This window comes from Hevea brasiliensis, chromosome 9 (assembly GCF_030052815.1).
Source record: "Hevea brasiliensis isolate MT/VB/25A 57/8 chromosome 9, ASM3005281v1, whole genome shotgun sequence".
Classification (NCBI taxonomy): domain Eukaryota; kingdom Viridiplantae; phylum Streptophyta; class Magnoliopsida; order Malpighiales; family Euphorbiaceae; genus Hevea; species Hevea brasiliensis.
The window spans coordinates 7,978,222-8,003,572 of record NC_079501.1 but is presented as its reverse complement, the minus strand read 5'-3'; the positions used below and the strand labels follow the sequence as shown (position 1 = coordinate 8,003,572).

At 33.3% G+C, this 25,351-nt stretch overlaps 2 protein-coding genes across 8 annotated transcripts; one reads left to right on the top strand and one right to left on the bottom strand.

Annotated features, from left to right (window-relative positions):
- The first annotated feature begins 1,357 nt into the window (after positions 1-1,357).
- Positions 1,358-10,173, top strand: LOC110658752 (CSC1-like protein At4g02900). Of its 7 annotated transcripts, XM_058152700.1 has the most exons (14): positions 1,358-1,568; positions 1,684-1,753; positions 2,206-2,545; positions 3,082-3,231; positions 3,798-3,933; positions 4,886-4,987; positions 5,204-5,323; positions 5,441-5,521; positions 6,832-7,172; positions 7,764-8,009; positions 8,276-8,600; positions 8,927-9,160; positions 9,580-9,811; positions 9,887-10,173. In XM_058152700.1, the coding sequence occupies exons 3-13, from the start codon at positions 2,232-2,234 to the stop codon at positions 9,802-9,804; spliced, it is 2,274 nt and encodes a 757-aa protein (XP_058008683.1). In that variant the 5' UTR covers positions 1,358-1,568; positions 1,684-1,753; positions 2,206-2,231; the 3' UTR covers positions 9,805-9,811; positions 9,887-10,173. The 7 variants fall into 7 exon arrangements, with proteins under 7 accessions (XP_058008683.1, XP_058008680.1, XP_058008681.1 ...); XM_058152697.1 differs by having other exon boundaries at positions 9,580-10,173; XM_058152698.1 differs by having other exon boundaries at positions 1,358-1,582; positions 9,580-10,173.
- A 583-nt stretch (positions 10,174-10,756) lies between these two features.
- Positions 10,757-21,185, bottom strand: LOC110658753 (mediator of RNA polymerase II transcription subunit 33B). Its single transcript, XM_058152696.1, has 12 exons — positions 20,682-21,185; positions 19,324-19,434; positions 18,041-18,388; positions 17,479-17,798; positions 17,295-17,386; positions 16,434-16,794; positions 15,653-15,863; positions 14,413-14,527; positions 14,166-14,327; positions 13,144-13,804; positions 12,691-12,897; positions 10,757-12,222 (listed from the first exon to the last, which is right to left on the bottom strand). Exons 1-12 carry the CDS (start codon positions 20,963-20,965, stop codon positions 11,102-11,104), a joined length of 3,993 nt encoding a protein of 1,330 aa, XP_058008679.1. The 5' UTR covers positions 20,966-21,185; the 3' UTR covers positions 10,757-11,101.
- Positions 21,186-25,351: the final 4,166 nt, after the last annotated feature.

Here is a 25,351-nt window from a genome sequence, read left to right as displayed (position 1 = left end):
AGTGCTCCAAATTGTTTTTTTACTGTTATTATGTGATTTGTATAAAAATTTTGATGGTATTGCATTTCACTATTTATGATGCATTAGCTTTAGATAACTATAGAAATTGTACTTAAAACTGGTATTTTGCTCTCTGAGTCGAATGTTCACTCCTATTCATCATATTTTTACAGGTTACAGGAGGAGACCTTTTTCAGAATAACCTGCTTATTTCCTCAGAGGTTATCAATAATTACTTAATTATCTTATTATTCTATAAATTTGTAATTTATAACTCCACACATACTAGCAGTAGCATCAATCTTGTTAGATACTGTATGAATTTAAGTTTTTATATTAATAAATTAATTTTTTTTAATTTTTAAATGGTTTATAAATGATGTAACAGGATTAAGTTGAACTCTCATAATTTTAGTTTCTGATAATTATTGGGTTAAGTTGACTCGAATTTAAATTATAATAGTTTAATTTAAATTCTTTTATATACATGTTGGGCCTAAATTGTGGGCCTGATCATGAGTTTGAGAACAATAAGACTCATTACGGGTCTCAGAGGCTTTATGTCGATCAAAGTCCTGGTGCCAGTCCGACCCATAAGTTGGGTCGTGACATTTTTTAACAATTTTATTTAAATTCTTTTTAATTTTTATTTTTAACCCCTCCAAAAATGAATTTCTAGGAGTCCGCCATATAAAATCCTCATCATGTATATATGTTGATTTTTAATTTATAGCATATTTAATTATTAATTGTCATGACACATTCATGCAATAAAAAATGGAAATTCTCTTTTTAATTAATTCCATCAAAAGGAATTAATTTGGTTTTAGTACTCTTTCATATTCTTATACTACCACCCAATAACTATTAGGCGATCATATTCTGTCACAATAAGATTAGGAATCACATTCTATAGGTTGCTATAAACATATCAATTGTACCAATAACATTGTCATATCTATAACAAAAAAAAAAAATCCTACATATACATATACAATACATGTTTTAGTATATTATTAAAAAAATTAATATTAATAATCTCATAATAAAGAAGAAAAATAAAATAAATAAAATTATTATGTATACCCAATATTCACCTTCTAAAAAGAATAAAATAGTTTGAAATATTTCTTTTATATACACAAGGAAGATTATAAAATATATAAGAAGTATTAAAATATAGTGCTATAGTGCTATCAACGGAAACAAAAATCAATTTATTATTCTAAAAGGCTTCTATAAGAGAGATGGTATAAACATTTTCTTTATTTTATAATTTTTCTAAATAGATAATAACAAAAGAATCAAATATCTGTCAACTTGTGGTTCGTCTATATTGTATACCGTTACAAATCCTCGCACCGTCTCCGCGCTTCTTGCCGCCATTTTCCCACAGCTCTCCTCTCTTCGCTTTTTTTTTTTTTTTCCTTAATTCAATTCATCACAATCATAGGTTTTAACAATATTAAATTCCTAATTTCTTCAATTCCAGTAAAATCATCGAATTTCATTTCTCACTTTGTTCTCGCAACTCCAATTTCGTACAGAAAGCGGCGTACCATTCTCTGGTTTTCTTTTATTCGTCTGTTTCTCATTCGTTTTCCGAGAATTTTCTGTTTGATTCTCAAGAAATTTTAAGAAAATAACCAAATAATGTTCTTTTATTCAATGTTTTTTTTCTAGATGGTCCTCATAAATAATCGTTCGGGCTTCATGGAGATGATACATTGATTTGGATAATTTTTTCTTGCAGGTATCTATTTTTTATTTTTCTTTTCAGTGATTAAACCAATTTTGTTTGATGGTGAATTGACGGAAATGACCTCGTCTTCTGTGTTCTTAATCTTTGGTTAGAGTAGTCTCATAATCACGTCATGTATAATTGTATCATGTATTACGTGGACTAATTTTTTATGTACTATAATAGGTTTTGCATTTGGGTGGATTAAGTCGGGCACTGAGTTGCTGATTTAATAGGCCTTATGTTGACATAATCCTAAAATTTATGTGATTATTCTCATTATTTAGGATTTTTTGATTTTCTGGTAATTGATAAGCAAAACCATGTGAGTGGTAATGCAAAGTTCCGAAAAGGTAAACCTATTTCAATGCCGGAGCAATTAGCATCTGTCTTCCCATAACTAGCTCTACCCGCCTGGAGTTAGAAAGCAAGATGTTGCTTACTTCTTTCCAATTTAACTGTAGGTTGTCAGTAGTCTTCAAGGAGAGAAATGGCCACCCTTCAAGATATTGTTTACTCAGCTGCTATTAATCTTCTATCTGCACTTGTATTTCTACTGGCATTTGCAATATTACGTCTTCAACCCATTAATGATAGAGTTTACTTCCCAAAATGGTATCTTAAAGGGATAAGAGCTAGCCCAATACACTCTAGGGCAATCGTATCCAAATTTGTAAACATGGACTTGAAAACATACATCCGATTTTTGAATTGGATGCCTGCAGCTTTGAGAATGCCAGAACCTGAGCTTATTGATCACGCAGGGCTTGATTCTGTGGTCTATATTCGGATTTACCTTATGGGGTATGTTTCCTTTCTAACCTCCTTTTTAAGCCATTGTTACTTGAACATGTTCAAAGGATGCAGTTTCTGTAGAACTTTCTAGTTGTGTTCATCTTCTTCTTTGCGATCCTCGATCACCTGTAGGATATTATTGTATCCACTTTTCATCCTTTTCCTAATTAATTATTGTTTGTAGAAAACAGATGGAAAATAGTTGAATCCAAATGCATTTATTTCCACTTAAACATTTATGATTACCAAATTGTTCCTTAGCCTCTGTTTCCTTTTCAAAATGAAATTATTCATATATATTGAAGATCAGTTCTCAAAACCAACCTATATAGATTCTATTGGAAATTACATAGAAACAAGTACATTATTATTATTTTTTAATTTGTTTTATAAAGTGCAAATTGAATCGGCATTACAAGGCCTCTTGGGCAAGACAAGTACACAATCCTTAACACAATAGGTGCACTATGTAATTCTTTTTTTTTTTTTTTTTTTTTTTTGTTAACCTTGGGTGGATCATATAATTATGATGACCCACTGTGCAGCTTGAAAATATTTGTCCCCATAACATTACTTGCTTTTGCGGTTTTGGTGCCTGTCAATTGGACTGGGGGGACACTGGAGCAAATCAAGGATCTTACGTTCAGTAATATTGACAAGCTGTCAATATCAAATATTCCACCTGGATCCAAAAGGTATGCCATAATTTGTAACCAGTTTCCCTCCATCTTAATTTCCTTATTGATGGAATTTGTCTGCTTTCCATTTCACAAGGATAGTGAATTATTCTTCACTTATCTTGTGGAATGATCATGTGCCTTGAATTATGAAGAATTGAAAAGTAGAATGTATGGATTTCAAACAAGAAAAATTGTGTTGGTAACAAATTTAACCTTTGAATTTAAGTTCTGTTGTGTTGCAGTGCTTCTGGACTTTAACTGCTATAATGCTCAGAATAGATTGAAGTTTTTTTGACTCGTGAAGATGCAACCCGCAGTGGGAATATAAACTTTCTTCAAAAAATAAGCGTGAAATTTTTATTAGATAGAACATCAACAGTCTCTAAAGGTTTCTTTGAAGTAGTTTCAAGTAAATATCATGGAGTCAGCTGCTAGAATGTTGGTTTTGACTCAAATTATACTAGCAATAATTTTAAATTATTAATTGTACCAATATATTTAGTTTTGGAAGGTTGATTTATTATTAGTCTCAATTTGCGGAGACATGCTCCATTCTAATAGAATCCTACATGCCTTTCAAGGTTTTGTGCACATGTTTTAATGTCATATATCTTCACCTTTTGGACATTCTATGTTATCTACAAAGAGTACAAGACGACAGCTTTTATGCGCTTGCAATTTTTAGCTTCCGAAAGTCGTCGTCCTGACCAATTCACTGTGAGTTTATCAAATATATTTTAATTTTATGAAATGTTTGTTTTTATCTTTGCTCTTGTATTAAATGTTTGTTTTTATCTTTGCTCATGTTTTTACTTTTTCATGTGGATAATAGTATGTTACTTTGGCTTAGAAGATATAAGGATCAGTGACTTGGGTTGATATTTACTTGGCCATTTACTTTCTAATTTTATTTTTGGAGAATGTGGCCATTTTTCTTGGTGATGAATAGATTTAGAACCAAATTAGAAGAAGGAAACATCAAGCTTTATAAAAATCATTTTCTCTAAGGACTAACTCTGATTATGGCAAACTCAAATATTAATATCTAGTTATGGATGGATTGCAATCTGCATTTGAATTACCAGATTATGGATTGTGTTAACAATGATTTTAATGGTGCATTGATGGCTCTGTCCATCATCATTTGTATGGTACAAGAAATAAAGTTGAATATCCTAATTCTGTGCCATTAAATTATCATAAGGCTGAAAAGAAAATGACTGCAAAGTGTTATTGAAGGTTCTGATTATATTTTTAGAATTTGAACAGAACACATTAGTCTGCTAAAGAAAAGAAAGGAAGAATTTCCTCAATATGTCTAGATGATATTTTTTTTTGTTGTCGATAAGGCTATATTTTAGGCAAGGCTCCCATTTTCAAACCCCTTCATGTTGGTGATATACCTTCTAATATTGCTTTAGATTCCTTTATTATATAGTTTTTGTGCGAAGCCCTGACTTTTCAAATTAGAACTAAGGTGCTTGCATGTTTTCAATACACTATATCCAAAGTTGTTTCAATGCACTTGGTCAAACAAATTACATTTCTATTGCCCATGCCATATGCATGCATGTGATGTCTCCAAGAGATTGTTATGGTCAATAGGATTAGCTTAATCATCTATTTGATCTGTCTTTTTGGCACTAACAGTAAATTATTTTCCCTACAGGTTCTTGTGAGAAATGTTCCTCCAGATCCTGATGAATCAGTCACCGAGCATGTTGAGCATTTCTTTTGTGTAAATCATCCTGATCATTATCTTACTCATCAGGTGTGTATTCAACAAGCTGTCTCTATTATAATAGTTTGATTGGCAAAAAAGTAGAACATAATACAGCAAAAACGTTGAAAAAGGACTTCAACATAAAGATAGCATAATTGTCAATAAGTGAAAATTCTGGTACTGTTTGGGATCGTCAACCTTTGCTTCTAACATTTTCGCAACTAAAGTTTTATGATTTACCCACAATTCATATTAATTTCTTAGGTGGTGTACAATGCAAATAAGCTTGCAAACTTGGTAGCAAAGAAGAAGAGTCTGCAAAATTGGTTGACATACCACCAGAATAAATACGAGAGAAATCCTTCTAGCAAGCCTACTACAAAGGTATTTTTTTGGTAAAATGTTTGTCGTGGCTGTGTACTGCACATTTCTTTTCTTAGTGGGACATTTCTGAATAGAATTTCTATTTCATTTTAATTATCAGTGTATGTCAATCTATAGACAGGCTTCTGGGGTCTCTGGGGAACTAGGGTGGATGCAATTGACTACTATACTGCGGAGATTGGAAAACTTAGTGAAGAAGTAAGATTTTTATGTTCTATTTTGAGGATTCATCACTTGATGTACTGTCGCTCTTCAAGATTCTTTTCCATCATTACATTATTCTTTTGTAATATTTTTTTTATTGCATCTGCCGCTGCTGTTATAATGATCAGCTATGTTTTAAGCATTAGGCAACAATATCATGTAAGCTCTTGAGTTTGCATCTCTTTTTCTGTTTCTGTGACAGGATTAGTTGTTGTTTCAGTATTAAGAGGCCCATCACCCGTAGCCATTTTTTCTTTGGTAGAAATCAGTTCATCTTACTCCTCTATATATAACTGATAGAAGTCTAGGATCTTTTTAATGTATGACAGCAAAGGAAAAGGTTATATAGAAATTGGTGATAATACAGTTATTATCGTTTAAGTTGGAATAAATTGCAAATTAATTGTACAACAAAGGTAAAATTTCCTTGTGTCTTGCTCCAAGTGGTTTAGGAATAGAGTGAAATCTTGTAGTCTTGATTGGCATTCTTAGCTGCCAACATAGAAATTCATAAAATGTGACGGGGTTGTAATGCTGAGGAAAAAAAAGTACAAATGCAATAAAGGACAAAGACTTTATGAAAAATATGAAAATTTTTTTCCCTTAAATGTGGATAGCCATTAATAGTCATTAGATTTAAAAGGATAAAATGGAAATGATAATATTTCAAGAGTCAGAGGAAAGAGAAAGTGAGCTGGTGTGGTAACATCATGTGCTATAATATCAGAAGTTGCAGCATTCAGAGAAAAGTAATATTCCACACGATAATTTTCTTATCCTGAAAATTGAATCTAGTGATAGTGACATCACACTAATGTTGTTTGTTTTAAATTACAGCCAATTTTATGCCTCTTAAAACTTAAAATTTTTTTCCTAATCTAACATCTGTGTTGTACCATGCTAGTTATCTTTCTATTTATTATTTTTCAATGGGAAGCTGGGCTATATACATAGTTGTGTTTCTAGAACTTTAAATACTGAAAACATGATTTGCTGTCAGTATTAGAAATTGGTTTAGCGTGTTGAGGAGCCATAATCTTTTGATTTTTATGGAGCTGCACATATGCTTCATATATTTTTATTTTCTTTTCTTTTGGTACTAATGACCTGTTGATTATCAAAGAGATCAACGTAGTACTTATATTAAAAAGGGGAGTCCAAAACCTTGAAATTTGTGCTTGAAATAAAAAAATATATATTAACTTCATTAGTATATGTGGGTTTTACTTCTATTGTTTTCCATAAGAGATTATAAAAAAAACACCTTTTCTTTATGTTCTGATGTGTATGACATTTTCATGTAGGAAGATAAAGAGAGAGAAAGGGTTATAAATGATCCTAATGCTGTAGTTCCAGCAGCATTTGTTTCATTCAAATCTCGATGGGGAGCAGCTGTCTGTGCCCAAACTCAGCAAACAAGTAACCCAACGATTTGGTTGACTGAAAGGGCTCCTGAGCCCCGTGATGTTTATTGGGATAATCTTGCAATACCATACTTTGAACTCACTATTCGACGACTACTTGTGGCAGTTGGTCTTTTTTTCCTAATTTTCTTTTTCATGCTTCCTATAGCATTTGTTCAGTCCCTGGCCAGCATTGAGGGAATAGAGAAGGTTTTTCCTTTCTTGAAACCTGTAATAGAAATGTAATCTTTTCTTCCCTTTTGGTTGAGTTTTCCTTTTGAATGCTTATAGTTTTCTGACTTGGATAATAGGAAACTGTGCTTTTGAGGTGTTGACATCTTCATAATGTTTTTATTGCATCTTGAAGTGTTTTTTTTTTTTTTTTCTCTATCTCATTCATATTCTCCTAAGCAATCCACACCCACCTTAGATGAAAATCTTGCATCACCAAATAATATATTATTACTTACTGATGCATATAAAGGATCAGTGGAAAACATTCATCTGTTCAAAAAAACTGATGAAAATGCCACACAGCACAGCATAAGGCATGAGTTACCAAGATAAAATGTAACTGGATATTATTTTAATTCTAATTTTAATTTTTTGAGTAGTCATAGCAATTAACTTAAGCAAATTAGTGCTCTGCTTTATATTTGAACTTCATTTCTAAATATCTTGCCTCTAAATGATGGGCTGAAATATAGATATCTACATCGATGCACAGCAAAAATAAGATTGATTACCTTTTGTTTGTTTATTTTGTGATGAGTGGAATTATAATTTTCAATTATGTGGTGATTGAATCTCTGTTATTGGGAATTTTATTGCAGGAAATTTATTAAGTCTTTAGTCCAAGGAATTCTTCCAGGCATTGCTCTGAAGATATTTCTTATTGTACTTCCAATAATACTCATTATTATGTCCAAAATAGAAGGATTTACATCACTCTCATCTTTGGATAGGCGATCAGCTGTGAAGTATCATTTGTTTCTACTTGTTAATGTGTTTGTTGGCAGCATTGTAACAGGAACAGCAATGGATCAGCTTAAAACTTTTCTTAATCAGTCTGCAACAGAGTACGTTCTGCTAGTTGATTGGTATTTTAGAAATATTGTTCTGTATAGAGTTGTATAGAGTTGTACAAAATGTTAGATACACCATGTATTTGAAAGAATATAGTTAAAATCAGTATTGTGGTTTTGTGAAGTCAAATCTTTCTTTTCTGATTTGCTAAGAGGAACATTCCTCTTGTTCTGTTATCAACCCACTTTCTTTAGAAGTTCTGGGGAGCAGGTCTCAGGTATTAAGACTTTCTAATAAGTGTTTTTAAACTACTCTTCAGGATTCCGAAAACCATTGGAGTGTCAATCCCACTAAAAGCCACCTTCTTCATCACTTATATAATGGTTGATGGATGGTCGGCAATTGCAGCAGAGATCCTCAGACTGGTACCCTTAGTCATGTTCCATTTGAAGAACACATTTCTAGTTAAGACAGAGCAAGACAGGGATCAAGCAATGGATCCTGGTTGCGTGGACTTTGCAACATCTGAACCTCGAATACAGTTTTATTTCTTGCTGGGACTTGTTTATGCTGCTGTGACACCCTTACTTCTTCCTTTCATCATCGTGTTCTTTGCTTTTTCTTATACGGTATTTCGTCATCAGGTACAGAAGCTGATTAAGATGGCTCTCGTATTTAATTTTCTGACACATTCAACATAGGAAAGCAGATCGACAATAATGTAGTGCAAACAACAATCATTTCTATGTCCTTGAAGATTTAGCACTCTTTCCAACAATTGTCTAAGATAGGCAGTGTTCAAAATTGGCATTGCTTACTAGTTAATAATACAGGAAATTTTTTCTTTATTTGCCACATCACTTCACAGAACAATTTGTTGATTTTTACAAGTCATATAAATGCTCTCATTTAAAATATCATGAAATTTAGATGTTTGGATATGCTTATGGTTCTTTCTTCTTATTGCAAGATTATTAATGTATATAACCAAAAATATGAGAGTGGAGCTGCATTCTGGCCAGATGTCCATCGGCGTTTGATAATTGGATTGATAATAGCTCAACTTCTTTTGTTGGGATTGATGAGCACAAAGGAAGCTAGGGAATTAACTCCGCTGCTTGTCGCACTTCCTATTCTGACGATTTGGTTTCATGTATTCTGCAAAGGACGTTTTGAATCTGCATTTGTAAAATTCCCACTACAGGTTGGTGAGGAATGATTATATTTGAGGAATGATTATAATTATTGAAGTTTTATCAGTTGGCATGTTGGAAGGTGCTTCTAGAAGGAAAGACTCTTAAGATTGGAAAGATGTTAGAGATAAATGGGTTTTTTTCTTTGGGCTTATCATTATTAATTGTTATATTTTGCTATGGGATGATCTTGCATGACTAACCTATTAATGAATTTGAGACTATGATGAGCATAGTTTGGTGGGACCAACATTAGGTACATGGCATCTTATATAGCAATTCCTAATGAGATTCCACTGTAATTGTTAGAACCTGAAACTGCTTTCGGTACTTGCGTAAAATAAAGCTGATCGAAAATTTTTCCGCCTTCAAGATTTGTATGTGATTAGTTGAGTGCATGTTAATGATCTATTTGACATTGTGATCACAGGATGCAATGGTAAGGGATACACTTGAACGAGCTACAGATCCAAACCTAAACTTGAAAATGTATCTTCAGGATGCATACATACACCCAGTTTTCAGGGGTGGTGAACTGGAGAGACCAGAGATCATCGATGAAGAAGAAGACAATCCGCTTGTTCCAACAACAAGGAATTCTCAAAAGAGTCAAAGTAAATATAGTTCTGATGTCAGTTCTGGAGCTGGTTCGTAAGACTAGGGTAATATTCTAAAAGTTACTCAATTTTAATTTGCTTTTTTGAATCCAGTGCATTTATATATGCATGTGCTTTTAGTTAATGTGGAAGCATTAAGCAAGAGGCTACGAGTCATTTGCCAGAGACTCGCATAAATTGAAGACGTGATATGTATAGCTTACTCTGCTTTTTATGGAAATTCTTTGGGTAGAAAATTTGTTCACCTAGTGATTGTATGTGAATAATCAAATTAAATATGTCACATGCAAGATCATCTACCACAGGGCTTATGGCTTGGATGAACTGAAATTGCTGTAAGAATAGTAGGTCAGGTTTCGTTCCTGAGTTTTCAAATGAATTAAGATTAATGTCATTTTATGTGTTGATCCTTAGGTGTATAATATAATAATTTCTCGTGCAACACTGTATATTTTGCACTCCTATGGAGAGAATCCTATTATTGACCAGATTGCACAGAAGTCGGTTTCAAAGAATAAAAAACATATATTTTTTAATTTTTTCTAATAGCGTTTAATTAAGGCTTAAGTGGATTTCTAGGCCCAAGAACATGGTGAATGCCATAGACCGTCCAAGCCCGTGTAAAAACAATTCTTTCTCACTGAGAAGACGTGTGGTACTGCAGCAAAACAGATGTCCTGTAACCGAAAATCCAAGATGTCATTGAATCACAGGATATAATTTCTTCAAACGCATTCCACTTCGAACTAAATTCAATCTAGAATGCCTAGTGAATGGTTTGGAGATTGAAAATAAGTGTCATTGCACTACTAGTTTAGCTCATAAGTGTTTATCTTGTAATGTTAAGAGATTTGATATTTAAAATTCTAACAGCCTTATTTTCTTTTAAAATATCAAAAAAGAAAAATTTTAGAAACTCACCAATTAATAATTGGAAGAAGTTAGTTAAGGCGTCAGGAATTAGTTAGAGAGTTGTCAAAGGACATTGAATAACACTAAGACCACGAACCAATCAGTTCATAAACCGTGCAATAACAGTTACCATAGGATACATGGTTAAGACCTGAGAGATACCTGACCGTTAACTTTGCCAAGTTCACCAAATCCAAAGGCCACATAATTGTTGAAAAAAGTAGTCATCCCTGTTACCGTCACCTTGTGCAACGTTTTGTTGGCACAAGCCCGGAACCTCGAGAATCCAACAAAGTGAAATTTAACCGTCATCTACAGAAATATAAATCCTATTTGCTTATACAAACTACATTTCAATTTACATGAGCTATGATTCCATCACAGAAAATTATAACCAAGGATTTTCTCATCTGATAATAGGGATTATAACCCAGTTTCAATGATAAGTTCAGCAGCCGCACCCATTGCACCAACCCCACCAAGTCCCAGCAAGGCCACAGCCAGTTCTTCCTCGTTCCATTGCCTCAATCCCTTGCTCAGCCTCTTCAATAAATCAACATTAACCTCACGCACCCATGTTGGTGTGCAAGTCACCATCAAGCTCAAAAACCCAGATACATATGCTCGTGCAGTGGCCCAATCACAACCAAGCGATATTTTCCCATCTAGTGCACTTGCAAGAAATTCTAAGTGAGACCCAAGGACCTTTGGCCGTCGTTTTGATGGCGGTGATTGTGAGTCCACACCCCATGCAAATGTCCCACAAAGCATCACAAGGAATGCAAGTGCATAACCTCCAAGCATATTAACTACACCTCCAGATTCTCCACCTTCCTGCTCTGACCCATGGGCTGATATAAACCAAGAGGGTAAAGTTTCTTGGATTAAAGATTGAACCAAACTCAACCCACCTGATATCCAAACTAAAGAAGCTCCAAGTGATGCTGCAAGCTTGACACGCATCATTGCTGCAGCAAGAGAAACTTGACCATATCTCATCCCATACTTCGCCCTCTTTAATTTCTCCACGGTCTCTCTAGGTAACCCACTGTTTGCAATATCTTCAACAGAATGCATTAGAATAGAGAGAATTTTTTCTGTCATGAACATGACATCTCTGATAGATCGATGCACTCGTAAGTAGAGAATTCCAGGGGCAACAGCCGAGATCCCACCAGATAAGTGAGAGCCAAAGCCATGGCCTAGAAGGGCACCAACACCTCCATTACTAGAAATGTGAGGGGGGCTGAAACCAAGAGTAGAAGTGAAGCAACTCTTCAGTAGCTGAACTACAGCATCACCATTGTGGTGGAAGACAGTGCCAGAAGCAGAGAACACAAGGAAGTCACTCCAACGCTTTACCTTCTGCGCCCATAAGGCAGATATGATGGGCATGCATGGCCAAGGGCAACCAGCAGCAAGGGCATTCAAGGCTGGGCCAACCAGGACGAGGAACCGGTCAGACACTTTATCAAGTCGATAAGTGATTGTGAGGCTTACTAGGGCAGCTAAAGGCAAAGGAAGTGTAGCTGGAGAGTTCCCCCCTGCAAGAAGAAACGGCTTTAAAATCCTTGCATTTTTTTTTTCTTTTTGGGAGGGGTTGTCTTTTCAGAAAAACGTTCTCGATATAAACCATGCATAGCTCCATTGTCCAGCGTATGTTAAGTTTTTGTGGAAATGCAAATTATCATCACATGGTGTCTAATAGAGCTAAATGGTGAAAAAAGATTCATACAGCCAACCCTAACTAATTTGGGATTAAAGCTTAGTTGTTGTTGCTATGCAGATTTTCATCTGCCTTCCCGGTTCATATTGAGAATGAAATATCCAGATCTAACACATGGATGCGAATCCTAATTCCAGTCTTAAAACTTAAAACAATATGATTTTAGATCTACAATTTATTGAGGGTTTTTTTAGGACCAAATATAAATTTCATTCATTGAGAAAGGAAGTTCCCCCAACCAAACCTCAAGAAGAGAAACAAATAATCTATATGAAGAAATAATTACCTACAGGAAGGCTTGGGATGTCAACACCAGTGGCAGAAAGTATTTTCTTTATCTGTTGCTCAACAGTGGCTAAATTGGCAGCAGGGCTAGGCCAATCAGTTCCATTCATAAAAGCTGGCTTCCATATGCCCCGTGTAACTTCAGCTGAAAGGTAGCTGACAATGGTGGCCAAAGATGCAGGTAGGAAATCAGCAAGATCTTTGAGTCCTGAGACAAAAGTGTATGCTGAAATAGATTAGAAATAAGCATATATCACAATTAACATTCAGCTTTCATGCTTATAGTTCGTATTCTCTTAGAACTCAGCATCACTCTCTCTCCAACTGTCTTGTAATCCCTCGAATTTTTTATCTCTCAATTCATTAGTTATGCCCTACGTGTATGCCAACTTGTCTCTATTCATTAAAAATTTAACTTGATGTAAGAAAACTTTCTTAAGCCAACTGTGCAAACCTGTAGCCAGTTCACGGGGGGATAATCTTCCATGGGCACAGGCTGTTAGAGCTGCATCAAGTGCAAATGGAGTTGCTTCTAGGATATCCCATGCAGGTACTTGAAGTCCAACATAAGCTTCCTCAGCTCCAGGGCCAGATGAATTACTACTTCCAGAAGTTGTAGAAGTCAGCGATTGAACACTTCTGTTTATCCTTCTGAACATCATATTGAGGAGTGCATCAACAAGCTGGTGAACAGGGGTACCATGTACAAGACCAGAAAATGTGGAAACAATACATTCTATATGTTGCCAGTACCAGCGTTTTAATTGTGGAAAAGAATCCATGAATATGGGATCTAAAGATATATTTAAATTTTTTGAGTATCTTCTAATTTTGATGCGATCCCTAGGCAAAGTTCCAAAAGAAGCTAATTGGGAGTTCCGAACCAATAAGAGGTACTCAGGGCCCACTTGGGAGCCCACTGGTGTTTTATCTCCCATCACATTTTCAAGAGGTGGATAATGAAATCTCCACAATCTCACCAAAAGTGAGAATGCATTGGAGAACACTGCATGACAAGAGATTTCGTCCTCTGATGGAAGAGTGCTTGAGACCTTGGGAACACTAGAACCAAAGACCTCGCAAATGGGCATCAATGCACCTGCTAGTAGTGGAGCCTGGCAAGAAATGCAAAAGTGATTAGTTTAGCAATAACACGAAGACCTAGAGATTTTCCATTCATTTTCACAGCTTGGTATCCTATCTTTAACTTCTGTGATCCTTTCACATCAATTTTCTTTCATGCGCATGAATGAAAGATCCGGACATGCTTCATTGCTTAACTTTGGTGCACATAATTTTCACAAAGATGGTAACCCTCTACACTCCATACTTAGGATATCATTTTTATCAGATTCATTTTATTATTTTTATCAAATTCTTCTTTTTGAACTTGCTCTATTAATATTTTTCCCTTTTCTGAATTACACACTTTCATACCAGTCAGTAAAAGGAATGCACTGTTAAAATTTGACTTACCAAACCATGCAAGGATAAAATCTGTACACAATCCACAGATGATATTCCAACAAGCAGAACATTCAAAAGTGGAGCATAATCAATCAAGTAGCTCTCACTTCCAGAATAATCAGCAGGAACTGGTGGTGACAGCAATTTTATAATGAAAAGAACGGTATGTTCCTGCAAATAACATACCACATTAAGTATACAACAATTTCAAAGGGTGGGGAGAGAGAGAAAAGCTAAATGGCTTCCAAACGATTACCTGTATATTCCAACCACGAAGAAGAGACGCTCCACAAAGAATGTTAGCAGCAGTTATCTTCTCATCATTGGAGCCACTGACTGCAATCTCATATACTTTCTCGATCTCTGGTAAACTTCCATCAAATCCATGAGCTTAAATTCAGTTGCCATACCACTGAGTAAATTTACAAAAAAGAGCATCTGATATACCTGGCTTCAGGAAAAAGAATGTTGTAACTGAAGACCAGGTCATAGTTAGCAAATTAGGGAATAGTATCATTAATTAGATATCTATCAACTTTATTTGGTGTACATATGCAATCTGAGCATTACATATATTATGTTACAGTAATATTATGAAGGTGGGCGACCACTGATTCAAACTGAAGTTTGGACTATTAGGCATTGTATATCTAAACTATAAGGGCCATTAAAACTTCAAAAGTAATCAATACCACATTCCCCAGCGCAATAGACATTCTGAAGAATACCTCACATCCTGAACCAGCCCTTACACTATCAGGCCACAAGGTAAACACAAATGGCTCACAATTTTTTTATATACGATTGATTCTCCAACATGAATTCTAAACAACATTTTTGAAGAAACATTAGAGTAATTAGGAGATACACCACCAAAGGATATGACCAGTTCTCACCTTCCATCCATCCACCTAAGACTCAATTTCTAAATAATCCATTATATTTGTTTGACTACTAAAACAACACTGAGTATGATCATTAGTAAACCTAATTGGATCTAGTTGATCATAATTCATCTCATACATTTGAAAGATGAAACTCATAAAATGATATTTAACATGAATTTAACATATTCTACTAGGCTGTAACCAAATAAATATAAAACAAAATATTAAAAAGGATAGTACCACTTGTTAGAATCATAATTTTACTAGAAAGCAAATATGAAAATTGAAAACTCTCATAAGAAGAAGAGATCTAATGAGAAGTAAGGTATTTTAATTGGAACATCATGGCATATATAATATGATTTGATCAACTGGACAAACTTTGAAGGTCTTCCTAATTGTGCATCAGTAATAAAGGTTTTACTAAAGTCCTCCTCCGAGGGAAAAGCCAGGCTGCATGGAGGAGGTGAAATCCCCGCGTTTTCCCATTGGTAATCACAGTATACTATTTTTTTTTTTTTATCATAAGAACAGACATGACCATCCAAGCTTTCCGGGGCAAAAATAATTATAGTTAAGAGTTAATAAAATATACAACAGGCAGCATACCTTGAAGCAGGAGTTGCCACCAAAATGTTTATCATCGAGGGGGTTAGAGGTGACCCCTTCATCAATGATGACCACCCAGGTATTTGGCCAAGAACGCCACGAGGTATTTGGTTGGAGTGTGCATTCACGTACCCTGCCCAAAAATATGCTGATGTGTCTAACAGATTTCTTGCAATGCATGCCTCAACAATCAGGTGCCTCATGTTTCCAGCTTCAAAATACCAAAAAATTTAGAAAAGAAAAAAGAATTAGAGAGCCCCATGGGTAAACAACAAATTAATATAAAGGCATAGCAGCAAGACAAGCCTAGAAAGAGCTCTTAGCAAGTAATAATAGTTAGGGGAGATAATAAATGAAAATGTGAAAGGGAGAAGAGAGGGGAAAAAAGCTCATGTTAAAATCTTGGACGATAAGGGATAAAGAAACAAAGGTTGAAAGAACTCCTAATTAGGGCAGTAGTGATGCTGAGGGAGAGAAGCTTGTCAAACCAAAACAAGTTCGCTCAGTGAAATCAACACAATAAAAATACTCACAAGGATCTGTTGCTGCATTTATTTTTTCTAATAAAACCCACATACATGGGGGACTTCCTGAAAGGAAGGTTCAAAAAAGCCTTTCTGCACTAAAACTTTTTGGTGGGAAAATGCAACAGTGGACATTTGCAATAACTCAGTTCAAAAGACAAAAAGACATCCATTAACATCATTGCTACATTTTTATTCTGTGCCAACTTCAAACCTCCAATAAAATGAAATTGCAATGTTGAAGAATAATCACTTACAACAGTTAATAGGCATGTCATTCATGCTCATGCTTTCATAATAGCTATTACTACTGTTCACTCCCGAGATAAACAGTGTAGCTTTTGCAGCAGCTTGATTGGCTACTGAAGTAACAGACTGAGGTGGGGTCAACAAGCTATCATAATCACCTAGCAATTGTAATGCAGTAATAAGACCCCTGCGACATTTTCCCAGACCTTGTTTCTCTTTCATTTGGTCAGTAGGGCTGTGTTCAGTTTCATCAATCAGTTCACCTTCTTCTTCTTCAATAATATTAGCCACTGCCAGTGTCGTAATAGACAATAGCATGCACAAGCAGGTATCAATTCGAGGTACAGGACCCTCACTGGGTTCCCTTTCCTAAAAGGCCACAAATGGACAAAAACTTAGGAAAAAGGGTATAAATCAATAAATTGAATCTGGAATGCATATATCAAAAAGAAGATGTGTGCAATTCCACAAGAAACACTGAAAATTATACATCCTGGGAGCTGATTGCTTGCTTTTTTTCCTATTTAACCAGGCCATTTGCTTGAGAAATACATCAATGTAGTCCAGGAAAAGAAGTATATATGCATTGAACCACTTGCAATGCATTTCTTCTTTACCTTCAGAAAATTCATAATTAGTAATGGGTTATTCTATTCTCTATTTATTCTGGTTCATTGCTCCAATTCTATTTCAAAAAAAACTTTATAAAACTTAAAGCAATCAGCTTGCAGCAAAAGTTATTTGAAAAAAAAAATAATTTGTTTAGAAGCAACATATTTCATATTTTTCCAAGAATATTCTTCCCAACATGAAACTAAGCAATGATCCAAAAAGGATTGATTCTTTAAAAAATTGGAATAAGTCCCTACCCTTTGAACAAGCCGTAAAGCTGCAATCCAGAGACCTAGAAAAGTATCATGCCATGTGGTACCATTAACTGCTTGCAGAGCTTTTACCAAACCTGAAACATTAAATCTGCATCAATAATAATGTCCCCAATCTACTTGAGGCAAGGCAATATCTAAGCTTCAAAACACAAGGATTGACTTGTACCTGTAAGATTTTCTACAGCACCGATTGCTGCCACTTGTGATCCATCCATAGCATCTTCTAGAAAAAGATCAATTGGAAGCCAGAGCACAGACCAACTAGCTCCATGGCATTGACCAGCAGAAGATATCAGAGATCCAGAAGACATGACAGCTTGAAAGTCTTGCTGTGATTTTTTTTTGCACTCTTGAGACACAAGTGGTCGTGTATCAGATGTCAGCTGCAGAAGTATCTCTGCAGTTATATGTTTTGAATTCCTCAAGGCTGCTGAATATGCTGTGAGCTGCCGCACTCGCTGAATAAAGCCCCGCCAGTGTGAAGGCCTAAAAATATAGTAGAATCTTGACATTAGTGACATCTGAATGAAATATATTTCTCCAACTTCTATTACCAACCACTCAAGGTTCAGTAAATCACAATATTACAGCCAAGCCGCACTTTTCAGATTGAAAACAACAAGTCACTCAGTGAATTGAATGTTTTTCACTACCATCTCCAATCAGAACAAAGCCAAATGCAAAAGCACAAGCAAAAAACTAATGTAGATACAAACATAAATTCTTACAAGTTTTGTTGTGCCAAGTAGAGAATCCTTGAAGTTACTTTGTTCTGCAGAAACTCTCCCATTAGTTCAATAGCCATTGTAGTATTTGCTTTGTGCAGCCCCTCGTGAAGCTCATTTCTCTTCCCACCAAAAGTTTCATGACCATCTATTTCCAAATCTTGCAGGCTGGTTGGCCATTTAGACTTCTTTTCTGAGGTAAGATCCAGTAAACCTTCATCATCCAATGATGCATCAAGCAACTGCCACACCATTGAAAAGACATATTCAACCAGAAGCAGCCCTGGTTCAAACACTTGAAGGCCAAATATATGAGAAAGATGAAGAACCTCATCAACTGATTTCATAATCCTGCAATTGCATCACAAGAAATGTTGGTACTTTTGGTATTAGTAAAAAGTATATTACAGAAACAAGCAAGAAACAATCAATAAATAACAAAATAGTGTCTTTCAGTATTTGTTTCTTTAATATGCAACTAGCTAGCAAAGCAAGCTTACAAAATGACATAAACTATTTCTGCAAATGAGAAGTCCTATAAAAGAAGAAATAAAATCTCACTGTTACAAAACATGCAATCATTATTGGAAAGAAACTAGCATTTAAGAGCTTCCAAAAAGCCTAGATTCAATTCAAGCATAGGCTTGCAGTTTGCTTTAACCACTGGACCATTACAGAGGCCTCATAGTCCAAGTGAATATGACAAACCACCTGTTTGACCATATAAGCCTGACCAATTAGGCACTTAAAATTGTTCTAATTTCTTCTTAAGACACTACATGGTTACACAGCTAAAAAAAGCACTCGAGACTTGCAAGAGTCATCAGGTGTTATTAGAGTGAAAATGTTGCATTCAACCTGTAATACTCAGAGAACAGTAAAGCCTACACACACTATTGCTAGATTATCTTTGAAATGATCAGTTTCAGCTACACAAGTTAGAATAGATGAGGGTCACAGTTGCAAAGATTTAGAACATACCACCCATTGGCATTGTAGAATTTATCAAGCAAAAAGTTCCCCTAAAAAAAGCACTTTCAATTCTCAGGTTCAGAAACCAAAATACCAATTATATATCTTAATATTCCTTGTTTTATTTTCTATCTTAATATTAATATTTATTGAACAATTTGCGTTCCATTATGTGTCCCACCTAATACATACATGGCGTGATCAGCAATACATTTTTTTAACAGAAACGATGAAAAGATAATTGAAATTCAAAGAGACAAAGAAGCCTACAAGAAGGAATTCTCTCGCAATGAAACAAGATAGTTGAAACTTACTTTGGATAATTTGGCCCACTGACATGAGATGCGAATGAAAAGGCATGCCTCTTAACGAGTTCCATATAAAGCCTGTATGCAGCCGGGTGAAGCTGTCGATTTGGAACCACTCTGGCAAAATAATAAATAACATCAACATAAAGAAAAATGCAACCAGCTTAAGTCTTTTAATAGATCACAATAAAAAAGGGCAAAAATAAAATGTAACATTCCACATACACATACAAAAATGGAATCCAAGTGGAGCGAAGGACTTAAAATCATAAGCTCACTTTTCCCCAAAGAAAGAAAATCCCAAAACCTTTTTCTACCTAACCAAGGCTACTAGAACACATGCATTCATAGACTATCCGCACATTCAATATAGCACAAATACTCCCAAAAAATAAAAATAATTAACTAAGCGATTTTTCTGAAGGAGATAATTCATACAGAACACCCAAATAAAACTGCTTAACCTCACCCACACTACCCTTAAAGGTCTATTTGGGTGAGGGTGAGGGTGAGAAAAGGGTAAATAAGGGTAACGAGGGATAAGTAATTATTATACCACTACTGCTGTTTGGAACTGTTTGGAAAGTGATGAGCTGGTGAAAGGTAAGGGTAAGAGTAAGGGTAAGTAAGCCTCAAATCTCAATTTTTCGGGTGAGAGATAAAAATTATTTTATTTTTTATTTTCTTATTATGTCCTTAATCTTTTATTAAAAATACAATTATACCCATTAAAAATAAACATAACTTACCACTATAAATAAATGTCTTTCTGTCTGTGGCCGTATCTAATCTATTCGCTGTCCCTTGTAAATTTTAAATTCTTATAGAAAAAAAAAATATATCTTTTTATTTAATTTTACCTACATTTTAAAAAAATAAAATATTTTAAAAAATACAAAATAACATTTATATTACTTTATATATCTAAGTTGAATATTAAAATAATATATACCATAATTTAATATAAAAAAACAATAAAAAATAAAAATTATAAATCATTAAACTAAAAATAAAAAACTTTAATTTACATATTGAAAAAATAAAAAATAAATTTTATTTAATAAAAAAATATATTTTTATAACTTTAATAATTATTTACCTTTCAACTATATAAAAATAAACATTAACACTCCTTACTTTTCTCCTACAAATTTTTTTATTATAACATCCTTATCCTCCTCCTCCCCCTTTAGCCTCCCTTGCCCACCCATTAATTACCCTTCCCTCACCCCATCCAAACAGAGAGCAAATCCCCAACAAAAACAGCCATACCTAGTAAAATTCCAAAAGAAACAGAGATTCGAAGTAGTGTATGTGTACGGGGTTTTAAATTAAAGACAGTATGAGCTAAGGGACCGACGTGCCTGGTAGAGAGAAGAGCGAGGACAAGCATGGGAGCGGCGATCTTGACGGTCAATGCCTTCTCGAGGAACTTCCACATGATAGGCACGCTATTCTCGAAGCAGATGTAGGAGACCAACAGATGGGCCAACTCGGTAGACGGTAAAACGACCCCGGCAGAGTTGAGGCTGGAACTGAGCTGAATCGCCCAGAGCAGAGGGTCACTGTTCTTATCCTGTGCCGACTTAGTGAGTTGGAGGACCGAGTCCCATAGAGTCTGTTGCATCGGCTGCAGGAACGCCGCCATCCCTCTCCTCGTATAATCTAATGAGCTTCCAAATTTGGGGATATGAACGAAAAAGAATTCATGGATAAAAAGAAGAAGGAGAAGAAGTGTTGGACACGGATTACGGAGATAAAGCTTGTTCCTTTCACTATTTGTGTGTTGGAGACAAAGACTTTGAGAAAATTCCACTGACCAGTTTCTAGTTATCCAAGTCTGGAAGAAGTTTCTTTGACCTGATGGGATATAAACAGCAATCCTTGATTACACAATGGTTGCCTTAAAATTATTTTGGGCAAATTACAATTTATTTCCTAAAATTGAATAAAATCTACATATTAATTTATTATATTTTTAAATCACAATTAACATTAATTTTAATAAAAATATCAAAATATCATTTATCATATTTTATATCTGAAATAATTTAATCCTTGGTATGCGAAAAAATTTACATATTAATTTTAATAAATTATATTATTAAAAATATAAATTAATTACTTTAAAATTCTTAAAAAATATATTTTTTAATTAATAAACATATAAAGATTAATTTATAAATAATAATTATTATTATTAAAGTATGAATTTATCACTTTAAGATCCTTATATTTTGTTAATCACAAATTAATCCTTACATTTTAATAATATAATATAAAATATAAATGCAATCTAATAGTTATTTTGTAAAATTAAATACAATTTAAAATAATTAAAATTTAGATTTATTAATAATTAATTTTGTAAAATTCCATGCTATTAATAGTTAATTTTGTAACTGATAGTTATTTGGTAAACTTAGCTATTAATTATACTCAAAATTTTAACAAATTTTTAATTTATAAAATTAAAAATTAAAAAAATTAAAATGTTTAATTTTTCCCATCAGGGGCTATTTTGTCAGTAAATTAAAATCTCATGAACTATTTTGTTTCACATTGAAGTTTAGTGATGAATGGCAATTTAAATTTTTTTTAAATTAAAATTAATTAGGATAAAAAATTAGATGGAGAAACTAATATATAGATTTATTAAAATATAGGAATTACTTTGAAAATTTAACTAAACTTCAAGGATTTATCAGTAAATTTTGTCAAATCTAAAAATTAAATTGTTTTGATATAAAATATAGTAAAGGACTATAATTCTAACAATAAAAATTAATATGTGAATTTATTAAAAATTAATAACTAAATAAATAAATTTTAAAAATATAAAAACTAAACTATAAATTTTTCTAAATTTTAAATACTAAATTATAATATTCCTAATTATTTTTAATTATTTTATGCCAACTTACCATCAAACGTCTATCTAAACGAGCCTAAGCCATTGTCGTTTTCAGGTCTCTTTCTTGAGAATTATATTATTATACTAAAACACATGACATTTTTACTATTTTTAAAGAACAGTAAAAAGTCCCTTTGTTCTTACTTTTTTTTTTTCTCCTTTTTTTAATATTCTCACTAAATATTTATTACTTTTAATAGTTACTTACATCTCAGGTATTGACATCAATACCTCCACATGGCAATCTATCGTGTATGTTGATTTTTTTTTCTTTTTTTATTTGCATTATAAATATTTAAGAAAGATTTTATTTTTATTTTATTTTAAAAATTTTATAAGATTTTAATTTTTGAATTTATTAATAACATAAATATTATAATTTTTAAAAATTTTATACTTTCTCTAATGGTGATATAAAGAAAAAAAATGTTAATTTTAAAATAATAAAGATAAAAATATATTTTAAAATATAAAAATAGTATTATATTATTAATTTTATTTTAATTGAATAAATAAATAAATAAACAAATAAGTCCTGATAAGTGAAAATTAAAACCCCATATTATAAAATAATAATAAAACTATAAAACATGCGGTGTGAAAATTATATACGAAAAATATTGAATTATAGAGAAATATTAATACCTTTAAATGACATATAATTTAGCAAAGCATATCTAGTACTTATCTCATAATGTAAAAGTAAAAAAAATATATATATATATATTGATATAGATATAGTATCCTAAAATATTGATTCACTAGCCAATATGGCATGCTATGCCTTTACCATATTCACATACTTTCAAAGAAAAATTAATGACACATGCTTCACTAATTGATTTATATTTAAGTTAATGTATTTTAATCTGGAAACATATTTCATCAACTTATATTGTAATCATTACATTAAATATTCCTGTTTTATTGATTTAAATTCTTAAACATCAATTTTTGACATTTTCAAAGCAATGAACAATAAAAAAAAAGTCACCAAATTCACCATATATTAAAAAATTAAAGCTATAAAATTACATCTTTTATATTTAAATATAAATTAATCTATACAAAAATAACTATATTATTAATGTTATATAATATGATTATATATGATAAAAAATTATAATACAACCAATGCATTTATTTTAGTGGCACTAAAGTGGTCTCCAGGACTGTTAAGTATTAAGTTCGAGTCTCAATCATAATCAATTGTACTAAAAAAAATTATAATACAAAATAAATCATGAATGAATTGATAAAAAAAAATTAAAAGACATTTAAAGTATTTTACATTTTAAAAATAATAATTGAATTTCAACAAAATTCTAATAAAATAAGTACTTCATAAAATTTTCATATACCCTAACAATATTTGTATTCCTGAAAAATAGTTAACACAAAATTCAACAAAATTATTCACTCTCATTTTTTTTCTTTTTCCAACTTTTATATATTAATTTAAGAGGATTTATTTTTATTATCATCATCAATTACGATATAGTTATAAATATTTTCATATTAACATAGTGTATTTTATGCATAATTAATATATATATATATATATATATATATATTTGTGTGTGTGTATTGTGTTAGCCGTAACATGCCGCGGTTATTTGTGCTTGTTTGCTTCTAAAAGCCCATTGTCCATTTAATTTTGCTTTGATATAAGGTATTGTGAATTAATATTAATAAGGGGTTATATGGTAAATTTATTTAATAAATAAATTATTTAAATATCATATTTTTAAGAAAAATGAGATTTAAACTTTACATCCTCCTCCACCATGACCATCCCCATTGACCCACCAACTTTACTGATCCCAACAAGCACCCAAATGTATATTATAAGTCCATCCGCATAAGGTTAGTAGTCTTGTATTGTAGTCGTTGGCTCGAAGGGAAGAGATGGAGACTGCTACATTAGTAGAATGAAAGATAGTTGCTGGCACATACGCTTGCTTTTTCAAGCTAAAGAAAAATGCCATTCTTGCAGCCTGCAGGCGCAGGGCTAAACTTTTTCTTTTTTTTTTTCTTTTTACAAATAAAATTACAATTTAAAATTGCCATATGAAGTTTCAAATTCGGATTTCAATAGAAATAAATTAAAATGGGTGCTCCTAAAAGGCAGAAAATTTGACTATTAATAAATGTCCGCTAAACAAACAATAATCTTATTCTAAATTAAGGGATGTATACTGCGTTACAGGTGAAAGATTTTAGAGGGGTGAAAGATTAGTGCTTGCCGGTTCACCCATAAGTATAATTGACCTCATATCTGGTGCAATGGATCATAGGATTAAATTGCGGAGGAGGCCCTGATCCTAAAATCTCATATGGAGGCGGACACGGCGGTGGATGATAATTAGCAAATGGTGGCACCGGTGGCCTTTCATATGCCATTGGTCTGTAATATTGGTTTCCACAATATGGCCTCTCCCAGTATCCTGGAGCTCCATATCGACGCATAGGCATCCTTGGAGAGAATCTACTGCCAGCAGCGCGATTTGGTTGGTCTTGAATGTTGGAGAAACATCCTGAACTTTGGTTTCAGGGCCCTGGATATTGAATTTACCATCACCCTTGCTTTTGCTTAACAAACGCAAAAACCAACAATGTTTCTTGCCTTTCTTGGTGCTGACAGAGGAACGGGCTTGCTCACAAGGAGATCAGGGTGCTTCCAACTGATAGTGGCATTACGACCTTTGGATGCATGGTCATCGTTAGAATCAGAATCATCTAAACAACAAGAAAAAACTTGGTCTTTTTTATCTTCTTGAATATTATTCTTCTCGTCAGAACGAGCATTAGCATGGGAAACTTGGTCTTTTTTATCTTGTTGAATTTTGTTCTTGTTGTCAGATTGAGGGATTGGCACGGGAACTTTGGATGGAGTCCTTTCCGGGTGACCAGAGCATTGCTTATCTACCCCACTTTGCAAATTTCTGTACGACTATCTGAGGGCAACCCCTGTTTCCTGTCGATGGTGATGGCGACCACACCTAGAAAATTGGTTAAAAAACAAATATAAGGAAATAATCTCCCTCCTACATGTAAAAAAGAGTAATGATGCCATAAGGGAAAAACCATGTGCGCAACAACTAAGATTCACTGTCAAAT

Excerpts from the sequence above, each read along its gene's own strand:
- LOC110658752 (XM_058152700.1), top strand. The coding sequence starts at position 2,232 with ATGGCCACCCTTCAAGATATTGTTTACTCAGCTGCTATTAATCTTCTA. Across the intron at positions 4,988-5,203 it reads ATCATTATCTTACTCATCAG|GTGGTGTACAATGCAAATAA; the intron begins GTGTGTATTCAA and ends TTAATTTCTTAG. Across the intron at positions 9,161-9,579 it reads TTGTAAAATTCCCACTACAG|GATGCAATGGTAAGGGATAC; the intron begins GTTGGTGAGGAA and ends TTGTGATCACAG.
- LOC110658753 (XM_058152696.1), bottom strand. The coding sequence starts at position 20,965 with ATGGCGGCGTTCCTGCAGCCGATGCAACAGACTCTATGGGACTCGGTC. Across the intron at positions 15,864-16,433 it reads TGACATGCCTATTAACTGTT|CTGGAAACATGAGGCACCTG; the intron begins GTAAGTGATTAT and ends GGTATTTTGAAG. Across the intron at positions 12,898-13,143 it reads CCCCCGTGAACTGGCTACAG|GACTCAAAGATCTTGCTGAT; the intron begins GTTTGCACAGTT and ends CTTTTGTCTCAG.